Consider the following 11,799-nt stretch of genomic DNA (forward strand, 5'->3'; position numbering starts at 1 on the left):
CGTGAATGGTGATTTTGACTTGGGATGTTATTTGTTATGAATTTATCCAAGTATTGTACTCAGATTTTTACCAACAGATAATTTACGCAATAGCAATGTTTTTCTAGTATTTTAGGGGTCATATAAGGGAAAGAACTTGTTTTCAGTCTATGTTATTAAAGAAAATAATTTGACATACTTCCTTCAGTTAATATATTAGCATTAGAGTTAACATACCCTAAGAGCACCTTGCATGTATATTTTCGAACCTTGTATACCAATAAATATTTCAATTCAATTCTATTTTTGCATTAAGACCACTGAGACGGATTCGTGCTTGTTTGTTTACATGGGAACAGCTGACTTGGCGCGAAGGTAGTTTGAAGTGTATCCTATTCTAACAGCAATTTAATCCGGTAAGACGATTCAATACCTTATTTTTCGTGTTCCAGAGTGTAGATAAGAGTTGGTGGCAAGTTTAATCTAGGGGGCGACTTTGAAATCTGTCAAAGTTCGTAAATTCTAAGCAAAGTCTCGGCCCTCTGACACATTGGACATGATGGCTGTAGTTCTTTCATGTTACCTTGTCCCAGATTTTCGTCCTTTTGCTGGCTGTGTCACGTACCTCAGTGGCAGAAAAGGGAGTACTATGGCTCTACATCTTTTCCACGGTATTTCTTCTTGACTAGCATCATATTCTAGGCGTAACATAATCATATAATGCATCTCGGTATTCAAGATGGAGGGATAAAGGCAGTGTTAAAGTAAGAAGAATGCTGTATGGTAATATCTGAAAGAGAGAAACAATCCTTGGACCATATTCACTTTACAGGCTCCTTTTCATTGTGTGTGTGTGTTTGTTCTAGCTTGTTTTTCTCCTGTGTGGGTTAATTTTATGTAGCTTATCTAATCCTGCACATGATATACAATGAAGAGTGAAGGGGAATGGATGGTCTGGTGAGGGAGGAGTGTTAGGTGATATTGTGTATCGGAAAGTAATGCCATCTAAATATAGTGTGATCCGTTAGAGATTTAATTCGTTATATTCTCTAACATTTTGGTTGACACAGAGCCCATCTTGAGACTCTCTGGAGATGGGTTCTGTGTAGCCCGAAATGTGAGGGATGGTAAAGGAATCAGATGCTAACCTCTCTCTCTCTCTCTCTCTCTCTCCTACCCACTATTTCTGCTTGTCATAATGGATCATTGGTAAATTTTTACAGTTGTCAATATACCCCCTAAGTTGTCTATTTACCCATCTAGCCCCTCCCTGTAAAACAATTAACTCTAAGCCCTTGACCACCCCGTTTGGGATACATGGCGTCTGGCAATGGATGAATGAATGAATGATCTATAGCCCGACGCCCTATCTGGCAAAGGGTGGTTGCAGACAAAACGCCTCCAAGTCGCTTTGTCACTCACCATTTGACTGCCCTCCCCCCAAGTTGTGCAGTATATTTTTCTGGACCAAACCTAACCTGCTGCAGCGGAATACTTACCTTAGAGTTAGGTATCTTATTATGGGTTTATGATGGTAATATCCCTGAACCGCATATTGGCAACTTGTAAAATAATACCGGATCATCTGTATGCTGAAATCCCAAGGTTGGATTAGATGGGATTATTGTAATGTATAATAAAGGATGTGTTTGTGACAGTTCAACATCAAATCAACCCACACAGGATGAAAAAAAGATGATGGAAAGGAGACAGCAGCAAAAATAGAGGAAACCGTAAGAAGATTATTAACTGAGTCGTTTGAAACCTTTGACAGGAAGTTATTTAGGATGGTGCGGATGGAGGAAGTAACTTTGCGCTATTTTATACATATTTCTCAAGTAATCCTTAAGGAGACAAGGATCACCATATTTTTCAGTTATCTTCTGTTTTATTCTTTACCTGAGCTCCTCATGGGATTCTTTGAGGATTTTCTGGTTGCATTTTCAAATTTCAGTGTGTTTTATTTCTTTTAAAATGGGTGGAAAGTGTTAAAAAAAAAAAAAGATGTTTATTTACAATCCCTCATGGCGCCAAAGACAGACGGATGCCATCTTGTGATGCACGAACACAGACATACTTCATTTTAGGACGCCATCACCCTTGTCAGTGCCTGCTTGTCCACGCCTAAACAAAATTTTCATAACTTAACCCAACATTGTTTATCCTGACCAAAGCTTACCTCACCCAACCCATTTCTTGCAGACCCAACCAAACTTATCCTAAACTAACCAGCATCATATAATCATATTTCCTTGTTTGTTTGGTGGATCCTCTTCATGCTCAAAAATGCACTTCTGTACACCTTGACAAAGTCACTGAATCAGTTCAGGGAAATTTTAATACTGTATATATTTTTTTTTTTATAGAAGTGGTCCTATGTCTTCTTAAGAATTACATTTTCTTTCATCATATAGCCATATAATATCTCCCTGAGCATGTAAGAGATGCGTGACAAGAAGGATCTTACCAATTGACCTGATTTATCTACATTTGTTTTCTAGTATTTTTATGAGTACAGTATTTTATTGTGTAAAAATTTTTCAAGTCCACTCACTGGTTTTATGTTCAAATTATTTTTCTTGATAGTTTTTTGTTTGATCTGTTTGATTTTGACATTTTTCTGTACTGCAAGTGGCACCTAGTGTGGGAAGGGTCATAGAGTGTGACCTCAGGGATAAGGGACTGATGTTCTATGACAAGCATGTGAAATAAACCACAACATGGCAAAATTATGGGCCAAGTTAGTGTCAAATGGGTATAGTTTACATGTTTAGTACTGGAATATGCCACTGAACTCATTTATATTCAAACATGTGCTTGAAGTCCCACCTCACAGGGGGACCATCGGATATAACGGATTATTTTCTTTATCGGATCAGGTTTCCCCCCAGTTGATCCAGTATAGTGAGGTTCTGCTGTTTTTATTTTTTCCCTTGTTCCCTCAGGTGGGTCAGGATGGCGGCGATGCAGGAGCGAGAGAGAGAGGTGCAGGATGTGGATGGCGATGTGGGTGCCGTGGGTCCATTGCTGATTCACACGCTGGAGGTTGGTGCGAGTTTTTATGTTGTTTTTGTTAATTGGGGAAAACTAGGGTATTGGCTTTGTACATAGGTAATGAGGGAAGTGTAATACCTGGTAGCCATTTTTTTCCCCTACTTTATTAGTGATGGAGATGATACAGTACTGTGGTAATATTAGTAGCGGTAATATTAACAATAATTAATAATAAAGATAATAATTATGATGATGATGTTTATGATATACCATAATGATAGTAACAATAATAATAATCACAGAAACATTATCAGTAATAATAACTGCAGCCACCATAATCATAAGAAGAAAAACAACAAAGCAACAGTAATAATAATAGTACAGTAACAATAATAATAATAATAATAATAATAAAGTAGTAGTAGCAGTGTACTATATTTGATAATTCATTGTATGTAACTGTATAGGTGTTGTGTGGTGCAGTGATTTCTGTTGCCAGTGTGTTTTGATAATTGAACTACTGGCTTCCTGTTGCAAAAAGTGCAGAGTAAGGCTGAGAAGATTATTTTATATGTACTCAGTGTAACACAGTAGCACCGGTTACACTTGCATCCCATTATTATTAGAGTCAGAAAGCAACCGGACACCAAGAGATTAGCACGACCCTCTTCTAAATATAGTAACTTGTCATCATTGAGGTGCTTTACAATCTGAGTTCCTGAGTGTGTTTATCGTCCTACAGGTCTGACTACAGTAACTTGGCAGAGATGCATCATATAGTAGTAGTAGTAGTAGTAGTAATAATAACAATAATCTATCTGTCTATCTATTGCCAGACGCCTTAATCCCGTAAGGGGTGGCCACAAACAAATTGCCTCCATGTCACCCAGTCCCCCATCATTTCACTGCCCTGCTCCCATCTCACACCCTCCTCTCTCATATACCTCTCCACTCCATCCCTTCATCTCATCCTTGGCCTCCCCCCTCCCTCCACCTCACTCACATACACTCTCCTTGTCAGTCTCTCACTCTCCATCCTCTCCCTATGGCCAAACCACCTCAGTATGTTTCTTCTAATGCTTCCTATCATTCTTCGCCAGCAAAATGGTATCTCGGCCACCGACATCAAGAAGCTGGAGGAGGGCGGGTACTACACAGTGGAGGCGGTGGCGTTTGCACCCAAGAAGGCCCTGCTGGGGATCAAAGGCATCAGCGAGGCCAAGGCAGACAAGATACTGGCCGAAGCAACAAAAATGGTGCCCATGGGGTTCACCACTGCCACGGAATTTCACCAGAAGCGGGCGGATTTGGTGCAGGTGTGGTGGTGGTGGTGGTGGTGGTGGTGGTGATGATGTTGGAGGTGATGATGATGATAACTGTGGTGGTGGTGGTGGTGATGATAAGTAGTTCTGATGATGATGGTGGTAGTGGTGCTGATGATGATAACTGGTGATGATGATGAATATAGTAGTATTTGTGTTGATGACTGTAATGATGATAAGTGGTGGTGATGAACCTAAGTGTACTGTAGGCTATATAGTTGTGATGATGATAATGACTAGCATGTTGGTTATGATGATATAGAGATGGGAGTGATGATGATGATGATAACAGTAATGGTGATGATCATGTATATAATAGTAGTTGTGATGATGATGATGATGACTGACCACCCCCACTCCCCTTCCAGCTAACAACAGGGTCAAAGGAGCTGGATAAACTGCTGGGTGGTGGCATTGAGACCGGCTCCATCACTGAGGTGTTTGGGGAGTTCCGGACAGGCAAGACCCAGCTGTGTCACACCCTGGCCGTCACATGTCAGGTGGGTTGGGTTATTTAGTGTTATTTCTTATCCTGTGTTATCTCTCATTGTGTTCATCCACTCCTTGGTGTAGTGCTGTAATAATAATAACAATAATAATAATAATAATAATAATGATAATACTGTAATAATCAACACAGATTGCCATGGGCTGTTGAAGTTACCAGTACGATTGGCAGTTCTCTGTAGAAATCTTCTTCTATTTCGTTATCGTTATTTTCATCTGTCTCACTACCTACTTTTTAGGTGGCTGTGCACTGGGTGACAAGCCTGATGGTTTCCTGTAACCCCGGAAACCAGTTTATGGTTCTAGGTGGTAACACAGTCATCAAGTAATGGGGTGATGTGGAGTCTGCTATGGTGCCCCTGTTAACTGGGTGAAGAGATGCAGATGTGGTATTACCCGTGAACCAAACCTCCACACTCATCCCTACACCTTTATGGGATGAAGAACTGTCTTCCACAAAGCATAAATTCGTTGAATGGGACAGCCCTGCATGGGCAGTTGCTTGCCTGTAGTGGCTACTCAGTAACAACAGTCACTCTCTTGGAAGCATATTCTGTTGGCTGGGGACAGAACAACACCTCTTCCTTTCCATTTGATTCTGCACATGATATTACACAGTGTACTCATGTTGTGATGAGGAGGGGGTAGATTAAGATGATTTGGGCATGTGGAGAGGATGGAGGGTGACACTTGTGTGCAGAAGGTGTGAAATGTGAATGTCGTGGCTGGGGTTTTGGGAAGCAGACCAAAAAAATGACCTGGAAAGAGGTCATAGGAAGTGAACTCAGGGATGAGGGACTGAGTAAGGAGGCTGCCAGAGATTGAGCAGTTGGAAAGCTGCCATTAGATGACCAAGGTTGACACATGCAAGCATGTTGGAGCCTTTTTATGAATGATACAAATCAGTATTGCAGAGTCTGAGACTCACACAGGGTTACAAAAGTCATTATAGGCTACATCCTACGTTTCTCTTTCCCAACTACTTACGGCAACTGTTGTGAAGTAATGAGCTGGTTTTGGTACTTCATTTAGCTTCCAGTCCATAGAAACTGTAGGCTATATCATGACCCACTTCAGTATGAGGATTGCTTAAGAGGAAATATTGCGGCATTTCATATAGGTATGTATGGTACATACTTGGTATGTGTGGGAAGTATCTCATCAGCTTTTAATGTTGAGTGATGAAAGTATGACTGTATTATTACCCTTGCAGTTGCTGTTGGAGATGGATGATGGTGAAGGAAAGTGGTTTGATATTTTCATCATTGTTCATCATCATTATCATCACATTATTATCATCATCATCATCATCATCACATTAGTTGTCATCATCATCAGTCAGTCAGTCATCATCACTGTCATCATCATCATCATCATCATCATCGTACCCATATTTCACACCAAAATCACCACATGTATTTTCTGATTTCCCTTTCAGTTACCCCTAGAGATGGGTGGAGGGGAAGGGAAGTGCCTGTATATTGACACCGAGGGCACGTTTAGACCCGAGAGGCTGGTGGCGGTGGCGCAGAGGCTGGGGCTGCAGGAATCCGATGTTTTAGACAATGTGGCATATGCGAGAGCGTATAATTCCGACCACCAGACCCAGCTGCTGATACAGGCGGCCGCAATGATGGCTGAGTCCAGGTGAGGCGTAGATGGATGGATGGATAGATAGATAGATAGACAGATAAGTAGGTAGGTAGGTAGATTGATAGGCAGGCAGTTACTGTATATAGATGGATAGACAGATCATCAGACTCAGTTACTTATACAGGCTGTGGCAGTGACGGCAGAGTCCAGGTGAGGCATTGATAATAGATTGATAGATAGCAAGGCAGTGACATGGACAGATAGTTAGATGGATAGGCAGACAGTTACATAGTCAGATAGATAGATAAGCGGGCAGACAGTTACGTACATAGCCAATTTACAAACCCAAAGAGTGAGAGGGAGAGAGAAAGGGAGACTTGCATACACAGAGAGACTCTAAAAGAATTGAGAGAGAGAGAGGTATTGATGATGCTGGGAGACAGAGAATGCGTTGGTGATGATGATTTTTTTCCCCCTCTGTTTTTGTACAAGAAAATAATAATGGTAATGATGATGACAATGACAACGATGACATTGTTGATGATGATTATAATGACAGTGTTGATGATGATGGTAACAACAGTGATGACGATGATGATGATGACAACAACAGTTATGACAAAGACGACAACGATGATGATGATAACAACAGTGACGATGACAAAGAGAACAATGATGATGATGAACAATGACAATGACAGTAGAGAGAGTGAGAAACAACATTGATGATGATAATAATGATGATATATTTACTCTCCTTTCTTTGTCGTGTTGCAGGTACGCGCTGTGCATCGTTGACAGTGCCATGGCCCTGTATCGCACGGACTATTCTGGCCGGGGGGAGCTCTCGGCCCGGCAGCTGCACCTCGCCCGCTTCTTACGCATGTTGTTACGCCTGGCTGATGAGGTGACGATTGATTTATTATATTTTGTTTATTTTGTATGCATATTTTTATTTACCTGTTTTTATTTATTTTTTTTATTATTTCCTGTTTATTTATTTACCTTATTTTTTCTTATTTCCTATTTATTTATTTATTTATGTATATTTACTTATATTTATTTTTATTTTTATCTCATGTTTCACTTTTATTGGTTTTGTTTATTTTATTTGTTTGTGGTACTGTATTTATTTTTGATGTTGTTGTTAAGAAAAAGGTTTGGGATTATTTGTGATAAATTCAAGAAGTGAAGAATAGGGTAGGGTAGAGATGATGATGATGGTAATGATGATGGTGATGGTAATAATGGTGATAATGATAATGATGATTATGATTGTACTGATGATGGTAATGATGGTGACAATAATGATGGTAATGATGATGGTGATGATTGTGTTGATGATAATGACAATGATTGTATTGATGATGGTGATGATGATTGTGTTGATGATAATGACAATGATTGTATTGATGATGGTAATGATGATGGTGATGGTATTGGTAATGATTATGGTGATGATGCTGATGATGATGATTATTATTATGTTTATTATTATTATTTTTATTATTATGTTACATTTTCACGTATAATATTTTTTCCAGTTTGGCGTTGCAGTAGTAATAACAAACCAGGTGGTGGCCCAGGTTGACGGGGCGGCCATGTTTGCTACCGACCCTAAGAAGCCCATCGGGGGTAACATCATGGCACATGCGTCCACGACAAGGTTAGTACCCCTGGAGAGTGACGATACTGCCACCACCAACTCCCTCGTGGCTGGAACAACTCTCATTCTTTTGTTCCAGTGTGTGTGGGACAGATTAGCTCAGGTGGTAGTGAGTCATAGGAGCCAGAGTGTTAGCCTGTCTGTATTTAAGGGATCATTTTTTCACTTTGTATTGTGTTATTTTGCTTTAGAGGTCAGGCATAACCCCACCAAGATAGAACTGAAGCTTGACGACTTACAGGAGCTGAGTAATGAGCTGATGGGTGAGACAGAGGGGAAGAGGAGTGGGGAGAAGGGACTTGGGCTGGTCTGTTATTTGGTGTGGAATATTATATAAAAATAATTCCATATATCTCAGAATACCGTGTGTGGGACATCCAGCCAAAAAACACCCCCGAGGTGGAATTGTTAATCAGCAGCCCTAGTACATCAACTGATGGTGGATGTAAAAAATAATTGTCTGTCAGGATGATATATTGGTTGTGCTTCATACACATGCATAAAATTCACTAAAATTATTTTCCATCGTTTGATGTTACTACTTACAAGTGTTGGTGGCAAACCATATGAGATCCATATTTACATTATGTTATGGCTGGCAGCACCTATGGGCCACTACCACCACTTTCAAACTGGTAGCAGTAGTGATAGCATTACCCAAGCTTTTTTGCCTTAATGGAAGATTACTGCCTGTGTCCCTAATTTTCCTTTTTATTCTGTCTTTATGACAAGAGACATATTCTGTGATCCATTTAGCTGCAAATAATGACAAATCTTGGTGCACCAGCAGGCCTGTCAATGCACTTATGGAATGCAATCCTTCCCCCTCATAGGCCAGGCGGTGACTGTCACTGATGGAATTTTTGATGCCAGCCTCCCTGAACATGGCCTAACTTACTGCAGTCATCTTTCCATTCTAGGACTATTTTTCACACTACATATAGTACTTGATATGTTTTCTGTATTATAGTGATTATCTGTGGTTTTAGAGAACTCCAGCAAATTCATAAAGAGACATTAGGAAATAACAGGACAAAATTACACAAGTCACCACCTGGCCTACAAGGGGGAAGAATGGCCAACCGAGATTTTTAGTAGGCTGTGTTATGTGCTGCAATTTAGTGAAAGACAGCAAGTACCAAAAATTTTCCTTCCAAATACGGTCCATGCTGTACATTAAATAAAAAAGGAAAGAAAAGAAGAAAGAAAGAAAGAAAGGAAAGAAAAAAAGAAAGTGCAAAAAAGAAGATACAGTAAAAGAAAGAGGAAAGAATAAAAATACAGAAAAGGAGAAAGAAAGAAAAGAAAAAGAAGAATATAAAGGAAAGAAAAAAAATACAAGAAAGGAGAAAGAAAGGAAAGAAGAATAAGAATATGTATTTTTAAAGGAAGACATTAACCGGCCCGATCTTGTCCATCCCCAGGCTGTATCTAAGGAAGGGTCGCGGTGAGACTCGCATCTGCAAGATCTACGACTCCCCCTGCTTACCCGAGGCCGAGGCGATGTTTGGTATATTTGCACACGGCATTGCTGACGTGCAGGACTGAGTAGGCCAGATATTGTGTTCAACTCCTACAGGGCTCTCCATCCTTCCATTAGCACTTCTTTGTGACTAACACCATTTTATACTCAAGACAGAGACGATGTTTGGTATATTTGCACACGGCATTGGTAATGTGCAGGATTCAGTAGGCCAGAATATTATGTTCAGCTCATATGTGCCTTATCCATTCTTCCACTGGCACTTCTTTGTGACTAGCAGCATTTTTCTGCCTGCTAACCCAAGAGAGAGACCATGGTTGGCACTTATTAACACAGCATTGGTGACATGTAGGATTGAAAACACCAAATTATTATGTTCAGCTCATGTAGTGCTTTTCCATCCTTCCATTAGCACTTCTTTGTGACTAGCATCACTTTATACTCCCCCTGCTGACCCAAGACAGAGACCATGGTCAGGCATTGTTGAACATGATGGCGTGTAGAATTGAATAGGCCAAAAATGGTCTTCAACTCATATAGCGCTTATCCATCCTTTCCTCAGCACTTCTTTGTGACTAGCAGCATATTGTAGGGTTAATCTCCTGTAACAGCTCGGCACAGGATTGGTGATGTGCAGGAGTGAGCATTGTGCTGTACCCAAGCTTACTGTTTTCACTTTCATTTGGCCTAAAATTGCCAGGAGAGAGACCTGCGTGAGTTGAGTGAGCGTCTAGTAGTAATGGGAGTAAAATTATCTATCTATCTATTGTCAAGACTTAATCCTGTAAAGGGTGGCTACAAACAATCCTCTCCATGTTGCCCTGTCACATGCCATTTCACTGCTCTTCCCCCAGCTCACCCTCCCCTCTCTCATATACCTTTCCACTCCATCCCTCCATCGCATCCTTTGCCTCCCCCTCCCTCTCCCCCCCTCCACCTCACTCACACACACTCTCGTCATCAGTCTCTCACTCTTCATCCTCTCCACATGGCCAAACCACCTTAATGTGTTTCTCCTAACGCTTCTATAAATCTATATATATATATATTTCTTATATAATGACGTACAGTTTCAACACATTTCTTATAGTATACAGGGAGGTCCGGTTATATGTGGGGGATATGTCAATGCAGTATAGCGGAAACTGGTATAACGGAGGGGAAAGTAACACAGGGAAAACATATATATTGGAGTACAGAGCTTATGGGAAAAATGGGGTAAGGAAAACTGACTCTTCCGGCATCAGTGCATTTGGGTGCTTTTATCACAACACCTGCCTTTATATATTTAACCTTAGGGTAATGTAAATGCTGTGTAATATAAGTTAATTCTCTCTCTCTCTCTCTCTCTCTCTCTCTCCAGTAAATACAAAATATACACCTAAGTCTTCCAATAATATGTGTTTGTGTAGCTCTTTCCATTGCATTAGCCATTTCTAGTTTTTTATAACTTTTTCTGAATCACAGAAATAAAGGATCAGTAATGTATAGTGTATTTAACCTTTTCTTTCCCTTTCAGGTCAGCTGGGTATGTACTGGATGTAGTGTGTAGTGGTGTAGTCAGAGAGAGAGAGAAAGAGAAGAGAAGTTGGTACAGTGTGATCAAAAGAAACTGAGTGATAGATAGATAGGTAGATAAGCTGAGAGAGAGAGAGAGAGAAGTTGGTACATAGTGACAAAAAGAAACTGAGTGATAGATAGATAGATAGATAAGCTGAGAGAGAGACCTATGATTGTGGTAGTGGTCCAATTCTGAGCCATTTGTGTTGTGCACATCAACCTTGGTCACCTAATGGTAGCTGTCTATGGTGCTCGATCTCTGGCAGCCTCCCTGGTCAGTCCCTTATCCTTGAGGTCACATTCAGTGGCCATGTCCCAGGTCTTTTTCGGTCTGCTTGTCGCTGCCATGATGTTTACACTTCTCACTTTCCGCACCCAACTGTCATCCCCCATCCTCTCCACATTCCCAAATTATCTCAATCTACCCCTCCTCATCACAACACCAGTACACTCCAGTCCCATCCCTCCTCCTAAACCACCTCCATCTACCCCTCCTCATCACAACACCAATACACTCTAGTCCCATCCCTCCTCCTAAACCATCTCAATCTACCTCTCCTCATCACAACACCAATACACTCCAGTCCCATCCTACCTCTCAACTCTTCCATAGTAAGCCCAGACCTCCCCAGGCCTTGCACTGTGGGATGCACTGCACATCCACCAAATCATTGCCATTTCTGAACGTTTGGGCC

At 40.8% G+C, this 11,799-nt stretch overlaps 1 protein-coding gene across 2 annotated transcripts; it reads left to right on the top strand.

Annotated features, from left to right (window-relative positions):
- Positions 1-341: 341 nt before the first annotated feature.
- On the top strand, positions 342-10,991 carry spn-A (RAD51 recombinase homolog spn-A). 2 transcript variants are annotated; one of them, XM_080268856.1, is made up of 8 exons: positions 342-354; positions 2,925-3,024; positions 4,074-4,289; positions 4,664-4,795; positions 6,241-6,449; positions 7,173-7,302; positions 7,940-8,061; positions 9,486-10,991. In XM_080268856.1, exons 2-8 carry the CDS (start codon positions 2,935-2,937, stop codon positions 9,607-9,609), a joined length of 1,023 nt encoding a protein of 340 aa, XP_080124982.1. In that variant the 5' UTR covers positions 342-354; positions 2,925-2,934; the 3' UTR covers positions 9,610-10,991. The 2 variants fall into 2 exon arrangements, with proteins under 2 accessions (XP_080124982.1, XP_080124981.1); XM_080268855.1 differs by having other exon boundaries at positions 347-395.
- The last annotated feature ends 808 nt before the right edge of the window (positions 10,992-11,799 follow it).

This window comes from Coenobita brevimanus, chromosome 30 (assembly GCF_032717465.1).
Source record: "Coenobita brevimanus isolate Jiangsu-jjx chromosome 30, ASM3271746v2, whole genome shotgun sequence".
NCBI lineage: Eukaryota > Metazoa > Arthropoda > Malacostraca > Decapoda > Coenobitidae > Coenobita > Coenobita brevimanus.